General features: G+C 44.1%; 3 protein-coding genes across 7 annotated transcripts in view; 1 reads left to right on the top strand and 2 right to left on the bottom strand.

Moving 5' to 3' along the window:
- Positions 1-4,417: 4,417 nt before the first annotated feature.
- LOC135111199 (uncharacterized) lies at positions 4,418-15,824 on the top strand. Its single transcript, XM_064024298.1, has 2 exons — positions 4,418-4,576; positions 14,531-15,824. The coding sequence occupies exons 1-2, from the start codon at positions 4,550-4,552 to the stop codon at positions 14,777-14,779; spliced, it is 276 nt and encodes a 91-aa protein (XP_063880368.1). The 5' UTR covers positions 4,418-4,549; the 3' UTR covers positions 14,780-15,824.
- LOC135111295 (zinc transporter ZIP10-like) lies at positions 15,660-21,877 on the bottom strand. The gene is made up of 3 exons (XM_064024532.1): positions 21,854-21,877; positions 21,273-21,812; positions 15,660-15,740 (listed from the first exon to the last, which is right to left on the bottom strand). Exons 1-3 carry the CDS (start codon positions 21,875-21,877, stop codon positions 15,660-15,662), a joined length of 645 nt encoding a protein of 214 aa, XP_063880602.1.
- The window catches only part of LOC135111192 (membrane-associated guanylate kinase, WW and PDZ domain-containing protein 1-like), a 254,877-nt gene continuing 254,122 nt past the window's right edge, over positions 21,746-22,500 (bottom strand). For 3 of the 5 annotated variants that reach the window (XM_064024275.1, XM_064024274.1, XM_064024277.1), the window contains one exon: positions 21,746-22,180. In XM_064024275.1, the coding sequence (XP_063880345.1) occupies positions 21,920-22,180 (261 nt within the window). In that variant the 3' untranslated portion in view covers positions 21,746-21,919. The remainder of the gene's footprint in view (positions 22,181-22,500) is intronic. The other 2 variants (XM_064024276.1, XM_064024278.1) reach the window with 1 other exon arrangement.

Genomic DNA, 22,500 nt, shown 5'->3' on the forward strand with positions numbered 1-22,500 from the left:
ATTATACAACGTCAATAATTTACTGCGATTCGCTCACTGTTTCGCTATTGTTCTTGTTATTTAGTGATATTGTGAAGGAAAAGGAAGCTTCTATCATACTCTCTCTCTCTCTCTCTCTCTCTCTCTCTCTCTAGAACGCTATCTCGACTTGTCATGTAACTGTTGAATATATCACACACACACACACACACACACACATACACGCGCAGGTAAGAGGGAAGGAGGGAGTTGTCACCTAACTGTCTGTCAACTAAGTGTATAGGAAAATGACGTGAAAATAGGAAGGGAGGAGACACAGAGGGAGGAGACAAGAAGGGAGGAGACACGGAGGGAGGGGAATAGTGGGGCAAAGTGCAAGAGAATGGCAAATGGACGGAGTGACGGCAGAGGGAGGAAGGGAGAGAGGGAGGAAGGGAGGAAGGGAGGCCAGGAGTGAAGGAGCGGGGAAAAAAAGATTGGCCACGGTGAGGCACAAGAGTTATGAAAGCCTTAGTGCCGCTGCCTCCTCCTCCTCTTCTTACTTACTTTTTTTCTTCCCTTCTCTTGTTATGATAATTTTCCCGTATCTCTCTCTCTCTCTCTCTTACTCTTCCTCTTCGTCTTCCTCCTCCTCCTCCTGCTACTACTACTATTCCTACTACTACTACTACTACTACTACTACTACTACCCTCACTATCTTGAATTATCATTTTCCTTACGAGTTCCATTCACCATCACCTCCTGACTATTAGATCACAATTAGCATTACTGGATTCTTGCAGGTAAAATATAAATTGCCGTGAAATGAAAGATAATCACATCCACTTTCTTCTCTCCTCCTCTCTCTCTCTGCCTCTCTTGAAACGTAGCTTTTCACAGTATTACGAAATGCTAAATTACGATGAATATGCAGCCGAATTTAACGCACATTACTTAATATACACCTTATCACCCAACTTCTTTACACATCCACCTATCTACTCACAGCCACAAGGAGCACCCGTCTCACTGCACCCTCCCACACAAGCACAAGCAACTGTACATTACACATTCCTGCTGTTAATCTAGGTTGTAATTAGCATATGGTAGTGAAATCAACCTAAGCTGCATAAACTTATAGATCTGTTGTTATGTGGGGACTGCATGTTAATTAATCGGTGGTAATCTTTTCATATAGTCAAAAGGTGGAGGTGAAATCATAATATGCATGTGCGAGCGAGGAGGGTAATGCGCAATACAGAACAAAGAGGAGGCGTGTGTTTTGTGTTCGTCAGTGCAGAGAAGCATCGAAAGTGACACAATATCATCACTCGTCTCTCTCTCTCTCTCTCTCTCTCTCTCTCTCTCTCTCTCTCTCTCTCTCTCTCTCGTATATAAGGGGAAAGTTATTTAAAGGATTGTCACTTTTTTCCTTCTATCTTTGTCTCATCTTTAGTTATTATCTGTTTCCCTCCTCGTCTGCTTGTCTCTCTCTCTCTCTCTCTCTCTCTCTCTCTCTCTCTCTCTCTCTCTCTCTCTCTCTCTCTCTCTCTCTTTGATTTTCTTATCTATTTTCCTGTCCGTCTGCCTGTCTGTCTTTCCGTTTGTCAATCTCTCTTTCTCTCTCTCTCTCTCTCTCTCTCTCTCTCTCTCTCTCTCTCTCTCTCTCTCTCTCTCTTTCTCGCATTAATCCTCACATCCACCTTGACTCAAACCTCCCGGTGTTAAAGATTTCGCCTCGCTGACACTCACACTCACGCTGGAATGGCCCTGACGGAGGCGGCGGCGGTGGCGGCGGCGGGTCGAGAGGTTTGTGTCTCATTAAGAGTTAAGTTTTCTCCCCGACACGCCAAGGACTTGTAAGCGAGTCTCTCCTGTATCCGCAAAACCACAGCATTAACTTTCTATGTGACTCAGTGGCGTGAATGAGTGGTATGTAGCAGGGATGGATAGATGGAGATAGGGAGCAACAGTGGATGACTGGTTTCTAATACGAGTACGTTGGTTGCCTGCCATCCTTCATAAACACGTGTACTGGTTAGATGCACGGAAACACTTCGCCGCGGTGCTCATCTTGGTGTCTTCAGCCCTCAACTCTTTACTTTCATGTACACTTGGTTGATTCTAGAAAACTGCTTCTGCTTGTGCTGTTTATCGTCTTGCATCTCCATTCATCGGTAAATTGGGGGAAGTGGTGCCAAATTACATGGGATTTTTGACAGAGCATGAACACTGGTAGCAGAACGTGTTGCGGTAGTAGTAGTAATAGTAGTAGTAATAGTAGTAGTAGTAGTAGTAGTAGTAGTAGTTGATGTTGCTGTAGCAATAGCAACAATTTTAGCCTTAGTAATAGCAGCAGTAGTAGTAGTAGTAATAGCTATTGCAGTAATGTTACGGTAGCAGTAGGAATAGCAACAACAGCAGGAGCAACAGAATCAGTAGTATAAATTAAATAAACATCTTGACAGTCTAAATGAAATCGATTGAATGGGATGCAGAATCGAGTCGGCCTGTGCTCAGTGGCATTTGGCGTGGAAGGAAGGAAAGAAGGAAGACCCTGAAGAGGAGGAGGAGGAGGAGGAGGAGGAGGAGGAGGAGGAGAGGTGTCACAGCCCTATAGTAACACAAGAAAAGAAAAGACATAGCACGTACATTCATACATACACAGAGCACACGCATCTCGCTCTAACACCCCCCCCCCCACAGAGCCTACACATCTTACCCACCTAGTCTCTCTCACCCCGCCCTCCCACGCACGCTATAATTTAACCACGCGTGGCTGACGTACGAGGATTTTTGCTGCAAACACCGCTACGATGGAACCTCTTGACGCCCTCTCTTCGCCCTCGCTGCTTCTTCTACATCTCTCCCACACTCACCAGCCACGAAAGCCATCACAATACGGTAAAAAAAAACGCCTCTACACAGCCTTGGAAGTCACGGCAACACTATGAACACTATATATACAGTCTGGCGGTTCTGTCACAGCAGGGCTGGATCGACTGTACGACAACATTTCCCGGGCGAGGAGAAGGAGGTTCCAGAGCGCCGCAGTGACCAGAATGAAACTCGGAGACCTTCTAGTAAATACAACAGTGCTTTGAGGACTCCTGGGTAGTGTGCACGCGCCCTCGCTCCGTCTTACTCTGCATCTTCCTCGCTCTCATACTCCTCCCGCAGTTCAAACAGGTAGGATTAAAGGATTGAAAGATCGAGTTTTGGTGAATGATTAGGCACATGGATCTGTTTTGATGTGGCGTGTGTAAGTGTGTTTGTGGGTTGGAGTGCTCGTGTTGCTCCTAGTTGTGGTGATAACGGTGCACGTAGTGGTGGTGATAGTGACGGTGGTGATGCGTGCAGACTGACAGTGATGCTACGGGTGATGTACTGTAATAGTGAGTGTGATGGTGAAAAATTGTGATGGATGTTGTGCTGGTGGTAGTGGTGATGATCATGGTTGCAAAAATAGTAGTAGTAGTGGTGGTGATAATGGCAGTTGTTGTGGTAGTCGTGGTGATGGTGGGTGTGGCAAGAGTAGCAGTAGATAGCTGATGGAAATAGTCGTGGCGGAGGTGGTGATGGGAATGATGATAGTGGTGATGATGGTGGGTGTGGTAGTAGTAGTAACTCTACAGGACAGACAGGTGGAGCTGGTAATGGTGAGGTGCGAAACTGGAAATGGTGTGTGTGTGTGTGTGTGTGTGTGTGTGTGTGTGATACTTTGTTCTCCATGTGTTTCGCAACCACACACACACACACACACACACACAGACACACACCCAGAGAGAGAGAGAGAGAGAGAGAGAGAGAGAGAGAGAGAGAGAGAGAGAGAGTTACCGACTGACCAACCAACAGGCAGACAAACAGACCTGGGTAAAGTGTACTACCCCCACACCACAAGGTCAAGGTCAAAACACATACAGAACAAGTCCCGTTACCTCGAGTCGTTACGTTCAGCATCGCATTAATTATTGCACAGCCGCACGCACGGAAGATTACAACTAATTAATACGGGAATACCTGGATCAGCACTTAAATGTATTGCTCATAATTATTCATAACGAGATAATGGTGGGAAATTTTGTATTATTTCATCTAATAATCCTGAGGTGGTTTCATTACGTGAAAAGTCATTGATGATCATTAATTATAACGAGATACCACGATGTACTTATTTTAATTGTTATATATGTTAATCTTTAGAGCCTCGTATATAAATAATACCAGTAATGAATGAAGCATTAATAAAGAAACATTCCAATACGATTTTTCCAGTAATATTCTTTTAACCAATAATCAAACACTATTTTTCTAATAAACCTTCCAAACACAGCCATTCTGCTCAGTAATCTCTAGAGCCTCAATAACGAAGCATATACACCAATAAAGAAACATTCTAATACGCTTTTCCCATTAATATTATCTTTGCAACCTATCACAAACACCATCTTCCTCTTGAATCTTCCATAACACGCAGGTCGTAACGTAACCTACATAACCTACACAAGAGAGACAAGTACAAAGTGTAACAGAGCACAGGCATCACTCAGCCAGCCAGTGCACGCAGCCACCCGCCGCCGCCTGCCTTTCATGAACCGTCAGACTTCAGCGGGCGAGGTGCGTGTGTGTCTCGCTCCAGTGTTTCGTGTCCTCGTTGTGTGGGAGAACTAATGAAGGTGATGTCACTACCCTTCACCTCTGCCTGTTGTGGTCTTGCTGTAGCTTTATGAGACTTCCTCCTCTCCCTCCTCCTCCTCCTCCGCTTCCTCCTCCTCCATTTTCTTTTCCTTCTCTGTTTCCTTCTCCTTCTCTTCCTCTTCCTTCTTAATTTCCTTCTCCTCTTCTTCCTCCTTTCTACTACTCTTCCTCATTCCTGCTTTCCTGCCTTGCTTCTCCTCCTCCTCTTCCTCCTCCTCCTCCTCCTCCTCCTCCTCCTCCTGCTACTACTACTACTACTACTACTACTACTACTACTACTACTACTACTACTACTACTACTACCATCAGTCTTATAATAATTAAATTTTCTATAATGACAAAAATAAATAAACGACAAAGGAATCTCTCTCTCTCTCTCTCTCTCTCTCTCTCTCTCTCTCTCTCTCTCTCTCTCTCTCTCTCTCTCTCTCTCTCTCTCTTCATTAAATGCTGCCACGACGAAACTAAACATAGCCATAATTAGCATGTAAATTAAATACCTAACCAGCACACACACACACACACACACACACACACACACACACACACACACACACACACACACACACACACACAACAGGTAAACAGGTAACAGGCGCGTAAAGTTAGACAGGTGCGTGATAGATCGCCTGTAGGGAGACAACTTTTCTCTCTGTTCTTCTCCTTGATGGCTAGCAAAGGGTGCGGCCGCCCCTGAGGTTTGCGGCACACGAGAGGAGGAGAAGGAGGAGGAGGAGGAGGAGGAGGAGGAGGAGGAGGAGGAGGAGGAGGAGGGTGGGTGAGTCAGTGTGGGCCATGACGTCATGCATCTCTCGTAAGGAACTGGTGCCTAATACGGGGAGAGAGAGAGAGAGAGAGAGAGAGAGAGAGAGAGAGAGAGAGAGAGAGAGAGAGAGAGAGGCCAACCTCATCTCGCGTCCCCCTACTCTCTCCCTCTCCTTTTTCCACCCCATCCATCCATCTCTCTCTCTCTCTCTCTCTCTCTCTCTCTCTCTCTCTCTCTCTCTCTCTCTCTCTCTCTCTCTCTCTCTCTCTCCTCTAACATTTCCATTTTTATCATCACTTCTTCTTTTACTTATCTTAAGGCATCCTATCCCCCCTTCTCTCTCTCTCTCTCTCTCTCTCTCTCTCTCTCTCTCTCTCTCTCTCTTTGGAAAACACAATACAAAGGTGTACAATAAGACGCAGCGGGCAGGAGGCGGTCAGCAAGCAGGTGTGGGAGGGAGGAGTGGCCAGTGGCGAGGGCAAGGAAGGGGTGGGCTGGGGGAGGAACGGGTTAGGACAGGACCTTTTGGCCTCAGAGATCGTAAGGTCAGGCAGGGTGTGGGGCGTTTCCTGATGGAGAGGCTGACGATGGAGGCGGTGAAGGTGGTGGGGGAGGTGAACCAGGATACAAGAGAGAGGGGAAGAGAGAGAGAGAGAGGGAGAGGGAAAGAGGACGCTAGCACCCAGCAGTTAATGAGAAAACTTCTATTTGAACATAATAACAAGAAACAGACTGCAAAAAGGATGCGATAAAGAAAAAAGTTTCGTTAAATGCAATGGCTGGTCGTGGTGGTGGTGGTGGTGGTGGTGGTGGTGGACAAGCTAGTAAAAGGTTGTAAAAAAAGATTGACAGGTATACGAAGAGTAAGATGATTCGTTACGGAGATGGAGAAGGAAAAAGACAAAAGGACAGGTTGGGACTACGAAAGATTAATGAAAAAAGGAAAGAGTTTTTTTTTATCGTTGTTATTATTGTAAAGCTTATATTAGTATTAGTAAATCGTTGCCTTAGCAGTAGTAGTAGTATGGTGGTAGCATTATTCGTAGTTGTAATAGTAAAAGGAGCAGTTGTAGTAGTAGTAATAGTAAAAAAATGAATGTGATAATAGGAAGAGAAAGGAAACAAAGGAAAAAAAAAACGCGAGAAATCCAATTACATATGAGAGAAGAGATCAAGATTCCCACAAGAGAAATTCGCACCCCTTCACTCTCGTTCCCTTTAGTTTTCTCTTTTTTTTTTTTTAACTATACGCAGGGAGGCAGAAACACGTAGTAGTAGTAGTAGTAGTAGTAGTAGTAGTAGTAGTAGTAGTAGTAGTGAGCGCTAAGCATCACAAACGAACAATTCTTGCTCACCACGGAAAGTGACCACAACAATACACACACACACACACACACACACACACACACACACACACACACACACACACACACACACACACACACACAGGTGATCCCCAAAACAACGGTTCTTAAATGAATACTCGGTGTGAGAGAGAGAGAGAGAGAGAGAGAGAGAGAGAGAGAGAGAGAGAGAGAGAGAGAGAGAGAGAGAGAGAGAGAGAGAGAGAGAGAGTAGGTGGGAGGGAGAGGGCGAGAGACGTGCAATAATGGAAACAAGGTCAAACACACACACACACACACACACACACACACACACACACACACACACACACACACACACACACACACACACACACACACACAGGCAATGGCGCTGAGTTACAGATGAAAAAACAACTTGTGTGGAGGGAAGGGAAGGGAGGCAGGTTTTATAAGTGAAGGAGGAGGAGGAGGAGGAGGAGGAGGAGGAGGAGGAGGAGGAGGAGGAGGAGGAGGAGGAAGATCTCTACAGAAACCCATACTTTTCTCTCACTTTCTCTCTCTCTCTCTTTCACTTTCATAAATATAGTACGAGTAAAAAGCAAGTCAGTCATCATAAGAGAAATTAGAAAAAAAATTAGAAAAAAAATAAAAGAAATTGTATTACTTTCTTTGATCTTTGTTACCATTTCATTATAATGTTGCTGTTACTACTACTACTACTACTACTACTACTACTACTACTACTACTACTACTACTACTACTACTACTACTACAACCACCAGCTTGTAGAGTAAAAGCATAAAACACACCCACTTTCTCTCTCTCTCTCTCTCTCTCTCTCTCTCTCTCTCTCTCTCTCTCTCTCTCTCTCTCTCTCTCTCTCTCTCTCTCTCTCTCTCGTGATGCAAACTCAGCGCCAGAGCTCTTACTTAACAACAAATGGGACCAAATCCAGTTTCCCGCACCCAGCCTAGACTTTTACTTTCTTTCGTGTGCAGTGAAAGCAAGAGAGAGAAAGGAATAGGAGGAGGAGGAGGAGGAGGAGGAGGAGGAGGAGGAGGAGGAGGAGGAGTAAAAGGTGAAAGAGAAAGAGCGGTGATGCGTAGTCTAGCGCGGAGAGAGGGAGATATTGGAGAGAAAGGAAAAAGGAGAAAAGTCGAGGTTTTAGGGAGGAGAGAAAGAGGGAGAGGTGGAAAAAGAAACTGAAAGGGAAAGAAAGGATAGGGAAGAGGAAAGATGGAGAGATAAAAAGAGACGTGGAGTTTTAGGGATAAAGGAGAATGTGAGAAGAAAAGGAAATAAAAGGAAACGAGGAAATAAAAGAAAGTATTAAAGAAAAAAACTAAGGAAGATGGAGACAAAAGAAAGAGAACGAGAAATATCAGAAATGTAGAAGGGATGAAAAATTGAGAAGGGGAGAAAGAAAGGATAGGAAGGATACATAAAAAAAAATAAATAACAGGTGGATTTAAAGGTGGATAAAGGAGATAAGAGTTATTAGGTTCAGGTAAGACAGGTGAAATAGAAAAAAAAAATGGAGACGTGAGAAGAAGATAGGTGGAAGTAGGAAGACTGAGGGAGAAAGAAGCAGTGAGTAAGTCCAGGTAAGAAAGAAGAAAAAGTAGAGAAATACAAAGGAGAGAGAAATAAAAGAGATTCACATTAGTATTTTGTATTTCAAAAACGCGATATGAACAAGTGATTATTTCTGCAGTCCATTTCTCGTATCCAGACAAAGAAAACCATCAATATTCCTTTCCCTTTCTCTCTTGTGTGTGTGTGTGTGTGTGTGTGTGTGTGTGTGTGTGTGTGTGTGTGTGTGAGTGTGAGTGAAAAGCTTATTCTACATGCACTGTACTTTCACTTTTCCTTCAACTTAACATATACAAGAGAGAGAGAGAGAGAGAGAGAGAGAGAGAGAGAGAGAGAGAGAGAGAGAGAGAGAGAGAGAGAGAGAGAGAGAGAGAGAGAGAGAGAGAGAGATGGTGGAATATTCTGATATCTGAACACACAAAGAAAAAAATCCCCTTATTCTCCTTTGTCTCCCCTTCCTCCTCCTCTTTCTCCTCCTCCTCCTCTTAGGTTAGGTGAGGGAGAAAAGGAGTCCATGATACCCGTGACTCCTCCTTCCTGACCTACTTATTTCCCACCCTCCCTTCCTCCCTCTCCCTCCTTCTTCCTCTCTCTCTCTCTCTCTCTCTCTCTCTCTCTCTCTCTCTCTCTCTCCCGCTCTTTCTCTCTCTCTCTATCCCCTTTCCTCCCTCCCTACTTCTTTTCCTCCATCCCCCTTGCCCGTACACTCGCAGAAACTTTGTCATTTCCGAGCAGAAAGGTCACCACAGCCACAGCCACCACCACCACCATCACCACCATCACCACCATCACCACCACCACCACCACCACCACCACCACCACCATCACCACAATGTCCTCCACCATCATTACATCCTCCATCCTCTCCTTCCTTCCTTCCATTTGTCCTCTTCCCTCGATTCCCACGAGTGAGAGAGAGAGAGAGAGAGAGAGAGAGAGAGAGAGAGAGAGAGAGAGAGAGAGAGAGAGAGAGAGTAAGCTTTAAAAATGAAGACAACTGCGTCTCAGGATACAAGACGTGGGCGCAACAGGCACGCACGAACACACACACACACACACACACACACACACACACACACACACACACACACACACACACACACACACACACACACACACACCTAGTAAGGGAAATCCAGTACAAACAGGATGCTTATGAAAGATTAAAGGAAGAAGAGATGAAGGAAGGAAGAGGGAGGGAAGGGGATGGATGTGGAATAGGAGGAGGAGGAAGAAGAGGAAGTTAAAGTCAGTAAATAAAGCATAGCCGTGACCGGAAGCTTTGTGATCTTAAGATTGTGTTCCGTTAAGTCTCCTACCACCACCACCACCATCACCACCACCGCTACCTCTCCCTCCTCCTCCTCTTTACCTTCGCCCTCTTCCTCATTCTCATCTTCATCCTCGTCCTCTCGTCTACCACACTATGTCCCTCATATTTGTACTCTCTCTCTCTCTCTCTCTCTCTCTCTCTCTCTCTCTCTCTCTCTCTCTCTCTCTCTCTATCCTTCGCTTCCTATCTCCTCTTTTCCTTCTACCTGTTTCTCCCTCTCCCCCCCTCATCATCTCTCCCCGCCCTCTGCCTCAAGCCTCGCATCTATTTTTTGTCCCTCCTCCAGCTCGTCAGCACACACACACACACACACACACACACACACACACACACACACACACACACACACACACACACACACACACACACACACACACACACACACACACCTCTTGCATCTTTATGAGTCTTGTGTCTTCTTGTTAATAAGTCGCAGAAGTTAAACGTCGAGTTATTTTCGCTAAACGGCACGTCTTATCTCTCTCTCTCTCTCTCTCTCTCTCTCTCTCTCTCTCTCTCTCTCTACTTTTTTTTCCGTCCAAAAGTTGCTACGTAAGATTAAAAAGTCTTGATCTTGAGAGAGATTTTGCAAAGTTTTGGAATTGCGTTTTTCCTGGAGGAATGCGCAAGAGTGTATTCTTGTGTGTATGTATCCGTCTGCATTCTATGAGTAAGGAATTACGTACTTTAGTAATCGCGAGAGGGAAAGTAATAAGAAGAAAAGGAAGTGTTGGGGGTGAGAAGGGCTGTTCCTGAATCATAGTAAAAACTGATAAAAAAAAAAAAATCTGATCCTCTTAAATAACATAGAAGGTCTCTGAAAATAGTAATCACACACAAACACAAAAAAAAAAAAAAGAATAAAAAAAGTGACGAGTGGCCATCATCCGACACACACACACACACACACACAAACACACACGCCGCTGACCACTTCCTCAATCTATCTCACACACACCACCTTCAGCCGCGATACGGTCAGCCATCACCACTGCTACATATCATTAGCCATGTTTCACGGTTGCTTCACCACTCGCTGCTACCATTACTACTACTACTACTACTACTACTACTACTACTACTACTACTACACACACGAAAATGCAAGAGTTACCAAATATATTGATTCTGCTTAATTTCTAAACAGTTGGTAGGGAATGGACTCAGTGTTTCTCTAAGTCACACCAGACAAGACGTTTGAAGCTAAGTAGGAAAAAAAAACACGATCCAGAATAGCTACCAGAACGTTTCCTCCGAGGACTGATCATCTTTTGTTCAAACATTTCCGGGGCTGCAAAGTCTTTAATTTCTTATCTCGTGGTTCATAATTTACACTATTAACGCGAGTATTTATAAAGAACAGCTCAGTAAGTAGGGGGAGAGAGAGAGAGAGAGAGAGAGAGAGAGAGAGAGAGAGAGAGAGAGAGAGAGAGAGAGAGAGAGAGAGAGAGACTATGCAGGATTCTTGTCAGTTACGGAAGCAAAAATGATTTCCGAAATAAAGTGCTTTGACGCAACTCATAATAAATTAATGTGTTACTGGGGACGTTTTCCTGGCGCGCGCAGAAACACACACACACACACACACACACACACACACACACAAATATAGACGGAGACTGACTAGGGTATAAAATATATGATTAATATTCCAATATCAACGTGTGTGTGTGTGTGTGTGTGTGTGTGTGTGTGTGTGTGTGTGTGTGTGTGTGTGTGTGTGTGTGTGTGCGCTGAATGTACGTAACTGTCAGTGGTAAGCAAAGAGAGAGAGAGAGAGAGAGAGAGAGAGAGAGAGAGAGAGAGAGAGAGAGAGAGAGAGAGAGAGAGAGAGAGGGGCAGAGGAGGCGGAAATGAATGACCACAATGCGAAGGTGCGCACGCACGCTCTACTGTTGTTACTAACTTCCAGTCTCTCTCTCTCTCTCTCTCTCTCTCTCTCTCTCTCTCTCTCTCTCTCTCTCTCTCTCTCTCTCTCTCTCTCTCTCTCTCTCTCTCTCTCTCGTTATCCTGACTACCATAATTTATTTCTTCCTCCACTTCCTCCTTCCTCATTCACTTCTTCACCTCCTTCTCACTTCCTTATATTACTTGTTTCCATTATAATGTTGTCTTGTTTAGCATATTTTTTTTTTTGCATCACTTCGAGCTGCTCTGGTAACTTGCTCCTTCCCTTGCTCGCTTGCTCGCTTGCTTGCTTGCGTGTTGGCTTCCTATTCTCGTTCCTCTATTCATATCCCCTTTGGAGGTTTGAAGATTGGTCTCCTTTTATGTGTCAAGCTTTTTTTTTTTTTTCTTTTTATCACAGTTATGGTTCTCCAAGTAGTTAATTTCAGTTTTTTTTTCTTTACTGTTTCATTTATTCCAGTCCCTTTTTTTTCTGGTGTTTCATTCAATTCTGTTACATTCTCCTAAGTATTTAATTTTTCATTCCAGGTTCATTTTTTTTCAAGCATTTTATTCACTCCAGCAACCATGCCCCTGGTATTTCATTTCATTTCAGCTACATTTTCCTGAGCACTCCATTCATTACAGTCACAGTTTACAAAGTATGTGGTAATTCATTCAGGTTACATTTCCCTAAGTATTTCATTCATTCCGGTTACATTTCCCCTAGCATTCCATTTATCCGCGTTACATTTCTCAGTTATTCCACTCATTCCTCACATTTCCATCTCGTCACGCTGTTTTGTCCCGCTCTTCTCGACGTAATCGCCACTTCCCGTTTTCTTCCCCTTCCTCGTTTTTCTTTCCTCGCGGCGGTGCATGTCAGGCGGGGTGAAATTACGCATAATATAGCGATAATAACCACAGACATTAGCAGTGAGTGTAATGTGTGGTCTGTAGCGAGGGAATGGCTGTACTTAGTTATAATGCAGTAAGGTTTCCGTGTACGTGGGAGAGAGAGAGAGAGAGAGAGAGAGAGAGAGGAGAGAGAGAGAGAGAGAGGAGAGAGAGAGAGAGAGAGAGAGAGAGAGAGAGAGAGAGAGAGAGAGAGAGAGAGAGAGAGAGGCGTGAATATTTATTATTTCAGCAACTGTTATTCTTCTTCTTCTTATTAAGCGTATGTATCGTCTTGTAATGTATGTATGACTCACAAATATTTGCTTTCGTATTTTTGTAACACTCTTGAAAACGCGGCTAATCATCTTTGTGGTCTTTGAAAACAGTCGTGGTGAGAGAGCAAAGTGTTTCTGAATACGGGCCTCTCTCTCTCTCTCTCTCTCTCTCTCTCTCTCTCTCTCTCTCTCCTCTCTCTCTCTCTCTCTCTCTCCTCTCTCGAATTAGCGCTATGAATCACAGTTTCCTGATGCGCCCGTTCAAATCCGTGAATAGAGACTCACAAGACCCTTCCCCCCCTCTCTCCTTCCCCTCTTTTCCCTTCTTACCCTCCCTCCCTCTCTTCCCCCTTCTCTGTCTCTCCACCCACGCGCGCCACTGCAAGGGACGGCGCTCTCCCTTCCGCAGTGTTGTAAGAGGTGTGCTTCATCCGTCACTCCTGCGCTCATTGACATTTGCAAGGTTTCTAATGGTGGCGATGCAGCGCAGTATTGGTGGTGGTAATAATAAGAGAGAGTGGATTGAAATTGTTCTAGATTCGTTTTTTTATTCATTTATTTTATTTTATTTTTGGGGGGATGTGTAAGAAAATGATGCGTAATATGATTTTGTTTTCATCTCGTCATTAAGTTTTTTTTTTTCTTTTTTTTTTCGTATTTTGTTTATTGACATCATCGTGAGAGTTTCTATTTTATTTTGTTTTCTGTTTCATTACTCAATTTCAGGAAAACATAACAAATATGCCATTGCGTACGGAACTTGCACACCGCACACACACACACACACACACACACACACACACACACACACACACACACACACACACACACACAACACACACACACACACACACACACACACACACACACACACACACACACACAAAATCGTGGGAGTAACATGCACGCATTCTCTTCAAATACCGTTATAGAGGCGCGCGACTGTGTATGTGTGTGTGTGTGTGTGTGTGTGTGTGTGTGTGTGTGTGTGTGTGTGTGTGTGTGTGTGTGTGTGTGTGTGTGTGTGTGTGTTATTTCCACCATTTAGCATACGCAGGAAGATTGATTACTCTTATTTTTTTTTCTTTCCTTCCTCGCACATCAAAGCTCAATGCCACGCTTTGATATTCGGGAAGCATATTACTAATGCTGAAGCTAAACAAGTAACTTCCCTTTCATCTCACTTACCAAACAACTCGCGCCAAATGCACAAGCAGACAGACAAACACTCAAACATTCTAGCAGCGCCTCGCCTCCAGTCTGGCCGGTAATCACAGGCAGCTTTTGCATCACCAGCAACAATAGCAAAATAAAGGAACCGATTCTATCTTGATTTAAACGTCTATTGAAAAAAGAGATCCTATTGTTGCACTTATAGAGTTTCAGTATCATTATTACCAACCTATACAGAGGAACCTAACCCTTCGTCACTTATATCTGCTGCCTGTCTCTTTCATCTGCTCCTGGTTACCACAACAAAACTTTATCTAATCCTTGCATCTAGTTCTCCCATTATGTTGCCTTCTTTACCAACTTTTGTGCCACTTTTTCCTCTAATTCCTCATCTATTACCTCTTTACTCCATCTGCTCTGTCTCCTGTTTTCATCATTACAGTTTCGTTCCTCCCACCCGTTCATTTATCATCTGTTCGCCGCATCACACATGTTGCTTACGCCAGCTTACAGTAACTTATGCATCACCAGACACCTTGAGTGCGTGCGTGGTCTACTTCTCCATGTTTTGCAGTTTAGTGGGACGCATCAGCTAATCTCTCCCTCTGTTCCTCCCTCCACAGCTGCGCCACCACCACCACCACCAACAACAACATCAACAACACTACCTGGCAGCCATCATGGATTCACTCATCACCGAAGTCAAACCAATGAGGATCCCACGCCCGAAGTTCTGTTGTGCTAAGTCCTCTTTCATGTACCCTGTCGAGCCTCCTAAGGACTACCTAGACCTGGAGGGCGACCACCACGTCCTCCTGCAGCAGCCACACGAGCAGCTGAAGAGCGGGAGTGATGGCAAGCACAGCGAGTAAAGTGGAGGAGTTGGGAATAGCGTTGAAGGAGAAGGTCAAGGTTTAAGGGGAGGGAAAGTTTATGTATCTATGTATGTGTGTGTGTGTGTGAGTGTGTGTGTGTGTGTGTGAGTTGTGTTGTTGTTTTTTTGTGTACTGAATGTTTTTATTGTAGCATTTGTGTGTCTTGTACTTCTGTGTGTGTGTGTGTGTGTGTGTGTGTGTGGTGTGTGTGTGTGTGTGTGTGTGTGTGTGTGTGTGTGTGTGTGTGTGTGTGTGTGTGTGTGTGTGTGTGTGCCTGATTGGCCTCTTTTATAATATTTTATTATTTGTTCATAATATCCGGAGTGTTTTCTTCTCGTGTGTGTGTGTGTGTGTGTGTGTGTGTGTGTGTGAAGTGACTAAATTAATGACATATAGGGAAATAAATAATCCCACGCCTGAGGGGCTGTGCTGGCGGCACGGGCGGTGGGGCGGCGTGAAAAGTGTGGTCTGTGGCGGCACCTTGCTGGGGGACCACCACCACCACCACCACCCACCACCACCACCACCAAGCCAGCCCGCATTGCAGAGGGAACGTCACTAGAGAGAGAGAGAGAGAGAGAGAGAGAGAGAGAGAGAGAGAGAGAGAGAGAGAGAGAGAGAGAGAGAGAGAGAGAGAGAGAGAGAGCAGAGAGAGAGAGAGAGAGAGAGTAAATATTTTCAGGGTTATAGTGTGTGTTTGTATGTACAGATATACACACACGCCAGAATATACTATTAATAAGAAGGTTGGGGTGCTCCGTGAGCATATCTCGTCAGGTAATACTTATCATCGAACACTAAATAATATCCGTCCAATAATAAATATAGTTGTTTCAACTAACTTAATTATCGGTAACAACTATTATTATATTTTTAATCACCAGTACCTCAGCGGCCTCCCCTGGACTGAGACCCAGGGGGCGTAGGGGCTGGGGGCGATCACACGGACCTCTCGAGTCTGTGGTGAAACAATAATGGGACCAAAACCTCAATGGACGCTTCCGTTTTGTAGAAAATATGAATAATAAAAGATGAGAAGTGATCCTGAAATTTTACATGTTCTTTGATGGTTTACAAGTACATGTTCTCTGCAGTGTTGCATTACCCAGTACAAAGTGAACACAGCGCCTGGCCAGCTCACGGCTAATCTCTGGTTGTAGAATTTTAAAAAATACACATATGAAAACATATCCGTGTTTAGTTATGTGAGAATAAACACTTTATAATTTGTTTTGTCCATAATAACTACCTTGCTCGGGAGGAGAAAGAGGAAGAAGCACAAAAGGCTGATGGAGGAGGAGGAGGAGGAGGAGGAGGAGTGGTACACACAGGCATTCAGGGGGGCGTCGCTCCCTTCCATTGTGTAATAATTTAAGATGAACCCAAGGAGTATCGACTCGCTGCCCACAACGCTGCTACAGACACCAGAGAGAGAGAGAGAGAGAGAGAGAGAGAGAGAGAGAGAGAGAGAGAGAGAGAGAGAGAGAGACCGAAAGACAAACCTTTTCTTTATTGATACACATCCGTTTCCAAATCGAGAGCAGGAGGAGCATGTACAAACTAACGAGGGAAGGAAGGAGTACGTGGAAATCTAAGAAAGAAGAAATGAGAGAGCCGCTGACTTACTACAGCCTTATGAGTTCACTGACTGATCCCGGGGCAGTGTAGTCGCCGCCTCTATATGGACTGACTGATCGCCACCCTTCCCTCCCTCGCCACACCGCGTCATTTACACACCCTCAAATAAGCGTCACGTTTCATTGTACCGTGACTGTCTCATCACTCTAGTTTATCCCGGGCTTCCATCATAACTTTCTCCTCCAGGCCATTCCTGTCCACTCCTCCGTCTGTATTTCCTCAACTGCTTCCTTCCTGCTGGTCTTGCCTACTTTGTCATCTGCGAGTGCTGATTCCTGGTGAAATTCTTGCTCCTTTATTGCCTCTCTTGGTCGTTCCCTTCTTGGCAAACTTTCTACCTAACTACTTAATCTTTTATAATCTTTTCATTTCTGGCAAAGTTTCTGTTTCTCTACGTATTTCTTCCTGCCTCGCTTTCGTCGATAATTCTTTTCCTTGAGTCGCTTTCTGATAAAAAATAAATAAATAAAATAGCCTGTGTCCTTTTCTTAGCTGTTATCTTCCTGGCATATATCTTTCCCTCTATTTTTTTCCTCTTCGTTCACTTCCTGATAAAAAAAAATGCGCTCTCTCTCTCTCTCTCTTTCTCTCTCTCTCTCTAACTTCCTCGTTATTCGCTATTTTCCTGACATTTCTTCCTTAATAGCCGCTCTCTTCCTGGCACGATTCTGTCTTCCTACAATCTCTGCCTCAATTCTTGCTGACGAAAATCTTACTTCTACTTTTTCCTGCCGAAACTCCATGACTCGTTGTCCATCCTGTCCTGCCCTTCCTTAATTGCTACCTCCTCCTATCATCTGGAGTCCTTGGTAGTTTCCTGCATTCCCGCTACCCTTCAGTCCCAGTTTCAGTCGGTTTTCAATTTATGGTCACACTGAATTAATCACAGTTTACGGCGAGGAGGAATTGAAGCTTGTGTTTAAATGTCCAGCAGAGGGGGGAAAAAATGCTCTAGAGGTATTACACACTATAGAAAACTACGATTAACTACATTTTTTTGGCTGTAATAGATCGAGAAATGTAGTTAATAGCGCAAAGTAAATAAGGAGTTTTAAAATTTAGATACATTTATGGTAAGAGATTAATGACAGATACATACAGGATCTGCCACGTACACACATACTGACTTACTGTATATGTTCTCAAGGGGAGGAGGATGGGGGGAGGAAATGGCCACACGGAATCTATACGGAGGGAGAATGTCAAGGGGGTGATGACAGCGTCCGAGAGGGGAATGTGACAGCAGCCCGAATATTGCACAAGAATACAATGTGCTAGTGACGCCTCATATTCCCTGTATTTTCCCCGACAGCGTCACGGTTATCGATTCCATTAACGTTGCTGCGGCTCTCATTAACTTCCTCCACTCAACGTCTAACCTTTTAAATGTACCTCCCGCCGAAGGGGAGAAAAAAAAAACTCCATAACCGGATTTTACAAGGATTCTTAATAAAAATATAGTTTTTTATTTGTTTATTTTTTTTTTTTTTGCTATCATCTGACGGAGATAATTATTCTTGGCCGGAAGAGAGAGAGAGAGAGAGAGAGAGAGAGAGAGAGAGAGAGAGAGAGAGAGAGAGAGAGAGAGAGAGAGAGAGAGAGAGAGAGAGAGAGAGAACCTGTGTGTCTTTTCCTATATATTATTTTCCCTTCTGATAGATTATAATGCTTATTGTCCTTGCGAAACTAAAGTCAAAGAAAACGAGGGAAAATATGAATAAGCACACACACAAAAAAAAAAAAAATAAATAAATGAATATAAATAAATAAATAAAAAAATAAAAAAAAACATAATAATAATAATAAAAAAAGAGATAATAAAGAAATCGTGACTGAGGAGAGAACGAAGATAAACTATGACTAAGAATTATCAAGAAATATGCAACACACACACACACACACACACACACACACACACACACACAGGAAGAGCCGTCCGTCCGTTCTCGCAAGTGTGTGTGTGTGTGTATGTGTGTGTGTGTGTTGTGTGTGTGTACTTCTCACCGCTGGACAGGAAACACAGTCATCCCTGAAAGGACACGCATCACCTCACAGAAACTCGAGATTCACTCTCTCTCTCTCTCTCTCTCTCTCTCTCTCTCTCTCTCTCTCTCTCTCTCTCTCTCTCTCTCTGATCCAAGTCCCTAATATACGTAAAATGATAATAAAACTGGGATCTTTGAATTCGGGAAGCATGTTTATACGTCATAATAGTAGTAGTAATAATAGTAGTAGTAGTAGTAGTAGTAGTAAAGTTCCGTCATATATCAAAAGTAAATGTAAAGAATGCGAAGAAATGTACAATTCTTTCAAGGGGAATAAAAAAAAAAACAATATGCGACTTTTTGACTTGAGTGAGAAGCGAATATTTCTCGTAAGATGAAAACAGATGAAGAGCGAACGGCCTTTTTTTTTTCAGTTTTATTTATTTACTTATTTATTTATTTTTATTTTTATTATTTTTTTTTGTTTATTCGTGCGTTTACTACACCTAAATATTCAAGACGCCGGGGATTAATCAAAGCTGCTCTTGCGGAATCTCGTACCCTTAGTGAACGAAAGAAGAAGTAGGAAATTTAATCTTTATTCAAACGTTTCAGGAATATAAATAAGTTTTCTTCTTTTTTGTTAGTAAATCAGTTTTTTTTTTACTTTCTCTTATTTTTATGTGTGTCCTGAGACGTTAAATACCGAAGTTCCTATTGAACAACCTTTCGTTTATTTATTCGTTGTTTATAAAGGATTACACGTACACGTTGTTTATAAAGGATTACACGTACAGTACTCTCGTCTCACGTCTAAGGAAGGATCAGTCACGCTCTACTTAGTAACATTCAACCTAGTCACTTTTCCTACCACTCTATTTAGCGCTTCCCCTCAATTTTACGTCCTCTGATCTCTAACCATCTATCCTTTATCAGCTTTTTTACATAAGGAGTCGAGTCAGCAGATCACATGACGCAAGATTAAAGAGAAAAACTGAACACAATGGAAGCGAGTGTGGGAAGCTGTTTATATGTCACTGTTATGCGTGAATGCTTCCCTTCACTTTCAGCAAGACCAGTGATGTGCGTCTCTGTAAATATTAGATGATAACTTGATGCACGGTACGCGGCAGTATGTGGAATTGTGATCACTCGGTGTGCTGTTTTGTCTGCCTGTCAGTGCATCTATTTCTGCTCCCAATATCTCGTAATGTTTACATATATCGGCTCTTAATTGTATTTGGTAGGTGAGCTGAATCGTTGTTCGTCTTTATAATGTAAGATTTTATATGTATGTGGTGTGTACGGGAGAGGTGAGCAGCCCAGAGCGGTTACTTCTGTCCGGTCTTGACTGTGAGTTTAGTCAAGTGAAAAGGAAAGGGGATAAAAATAATGAAGCAACTGATGTCGATTTTAAGACATTATTAATATATTCCATCCATGACATTAGTGGTTCAGTAAAAGATTAGGCAAATATATCAGGCGAAGGTATTTCATGAGGCACTATTAGTATTCGTAGAGATAGTGGTAATGCAAGAAATGGGCAGATGAAGGTAGATTTACGACACAACACTGAGAGAAAGAGGAAAAAAAAAAAAAAAAACGCATTTCTTGAAGGGCAGCGGACAGTTGAAAAAACACATCCATGAAACATAGTAAAAAAATAAATAAATAAAAGAATAAAATGAACTGAAGAGTGGCAAAGATCGTGTAGGCCGCTTCGCCAGCCAGCCAGCAGCCGCCCCCACTCGACACCCACACACTCCCACGAGGAATATGAAGTATGCACCATCTAAAGGGACAACAAAAGGGCAATGCCTCTCAGCCATGCGGGGGACGAGAACTTGTGCAGCGTTGGTGTGTTGGTGTGGGTGGCAGAATTATACGTTATGAGAAGGATGTCTGATATATTTTCTTTTTAGTGGAGAGAGAGAGAGAGAGAGATGACAGAGAGAAAATTTGTTTATGTAGACGTGATAGTGTGCTGCGTTGTGTTGCGTGAGTTTATGTATGTTATTTTGTCACTTCAGCATTGCTTCATCAGTATGGCAACACCCAACCAAGGACAAGAAGCCACAGAACTTTCTCTATATACAAATCTCACATGAACGCAGCTATTCAGAACACAAGAAAATAAGGGAAGCTGCATGAAGCCATCAGGCCTACACATGACAGTCCTTCTATGAAACATACCTGCCTATTTCCACCTATCCATAAATCTACCTAATCTTTTAAAGCTGCCTTATGACTCACCACTACACCTGACTACTGCGTCCAGTCCACTTATCTACTACTGCTTTTTTTTTTCCTATTACTCATCAAGTCCACAAGGTTCAATAGGGGTTACTGGGATTTATACACATTCGTTTCTGCGAAGTTTGTATATAGAAAGACACGTAGGGAGTTGGCAGAGCGGCTCAGAACTATGTATGGCAACCGATCAAAATAGAAGCATAATATCTGTGGGGTGGCACTGAATTTACTGACAGATAAGTGACAGTTTCCTCGCCCTCCTCCTCCTCCTCCTCCTCCTCCTTCTTTTTTCTCTTGCAATGTCACCTTTGTATATTTTCATTGCTGCTTATTATTTCCATCACTGCAGCTATTTTTCTTTAAGGCATTGTTGAATATGTGATAGTTATATTGATAGGACCTGATTGTTTTTTTTTATCTTTAATGAATACGATGGGGATTAATGGGGGTAGTTTTCTAGCTTACTTGTTCTACACACACACACACACACACACACACACACACACATATACACACATACACATACGTACACAGTTTTCTAGCTACTCTGCTCTTATCACTCTTCCACACACACACACACACACACACACACACATACACATTTAATGGCTTACTTGGCGAGCATCGGTGGCGAGGTGGTGGTGTTGGTGGCGGTGGTGGTGTTGGTGGTAGTGGTGGGGATTCCTCGGGGTGGGCGAGGCTGGCTCAATCACCTCCCTGTAGTGACGCCCATAGCCTTCATAGTCTCCTTCGGCTTCCCTGTAGTCGTCCGCGTCACTGTGGTCCCGCTGCAGGGCGTGGTGGTGGTGCGGGTGGTGCGGGTACTCGTCGCGCATGGGATAGTCGTCCATGTGGCGCGAATGGTCGTAATCATAGTCGTTCCGGAGTCTATTGTCGCCATACTCGTCCAGGACCCTGACGGAGGAGGGGGCGGTGGGGTTGGTGCTGGACTCCTGAAGGTCAAAATCAATTCCTACGTCCTCGTCGGCCTCGTCTTCCCGCACCTCGTCCCGCCTCCTCCTCGGGTCCTGGGAGTCCTCGTAGTCGTCTAGCGAGGGGTAGTCGTCCTTGAGGCCGCGTGACGGGGAGTAGTCCCTCACGCGGGGGGCGGGGGAGTGCCGCTCGTACTCGTCCCTCCCTCTCGGCCTCTCATACTCCTCATAGTCGTTCCTTGCCTGGTCGTAATCACTTCTACCTCTAGACTGAGATGAATGGTCATAGTCGTGCCTCACCCGTGAAGGCGACGAGTCGTAGTCGTCCCTCATCCTCCCTGGGGGTCGTACTCCTCTCTCCCGCGTGGGGACAACCTGCTGTACTCATCCCTTAAACGGGACGGAGAGGACGCCAATCCATCGTAATCCTCGCGGCCTCTACTTCCTGAGGGCCGCTCAAAGTCATCGTACTGTTTGCGGGCGTGGGCGGAGCGCTGCCCGTGGGCGTGGTGGTGTGAGCCGGGCGGCTTGGCGAGGGCTTTGCCGAGCGCCGCCGAGTCCCCCGTGTGGCTGTGTCGGCGGGGCTGCTGCTGTGGGAGACGGGCTGTTAGTGGCGGCTCCTACACCCTTGTCCTCTGGCTAGCGTCGCGTGGGCTACTGGGCTTTGGCTTTTCTTCTGTTAAGATACCATTACCATTATCATCGCCAAATAGAGAGAGCGAGGTCTTGCTCCGGGTTTTCCTCTGGTATTACTATCATTATTGTCATTATTATCATCATCATTCTCATCATTATTACTATCATTATTTTGCCTCTGCTTTGAAAAAAAGAAAAAATTATCAGTACTGTTCATATTTTTCTATACTTATGAATATCCTCTAAAACAAAAGTGCATTTAATACGTGCATCC

The sequence above is a fragment of the Scylla paramamosain genome, chromosome 21 (genome assembly GCF_035594125.1).
Source record: "Scylla paramamosain isolate STU-SP2022 chromosome 21, ASM3559412v1, whole genome shotgun sequence".
Taxonomy (NCBI): domain Eukaryota; kingdom Metazoa; phylum Arthropoda; class Malacostraca; order Decapoda; family Portunidae; genus Scylla; species Scylla paramamosain.

What these genes read in the sequence shown, in the direction of transcription:
- LOC135111199 (XM_064024298.1), top strand. Translation starts at nt 4,550, where the DNA reads ATGAACCGTCAGACTTCAGCGGGCGAG. An exon ending in GTCAGACTTCAGCGGGCGAG is followed by an intron (nt 4,577 to 14,530) that starts GTGCGTGTGTGT and finishes CTCCCTCCACAG; the next exon opens with CTGCGCCACCACCACCACCA.
- LOC135111295 (XM_064024532.1), bottom strand. Translation starts at nt 21,877, where the DNA reads ATGACCATTCATCTCAGTCTAGAG. An exon ending in CCATTCATCTCAGTCTAGAG is followed by an intron (nt 21,813 to 21,853) that starts GTAGAAGTGATT and finishes GACTATGAGGAG; the next exon opens with TATGAGAGGCCGAGAGGGAG. An exon ending in TCGCCACCGATGCTCGCCAA is followed by an intron (nt 15,741 to 21,272) that starts GTAAGCCATTAA and finishes GTTTCACCACAG; the next exon opens with ACTCGAGAGGTCCGTGTGAT.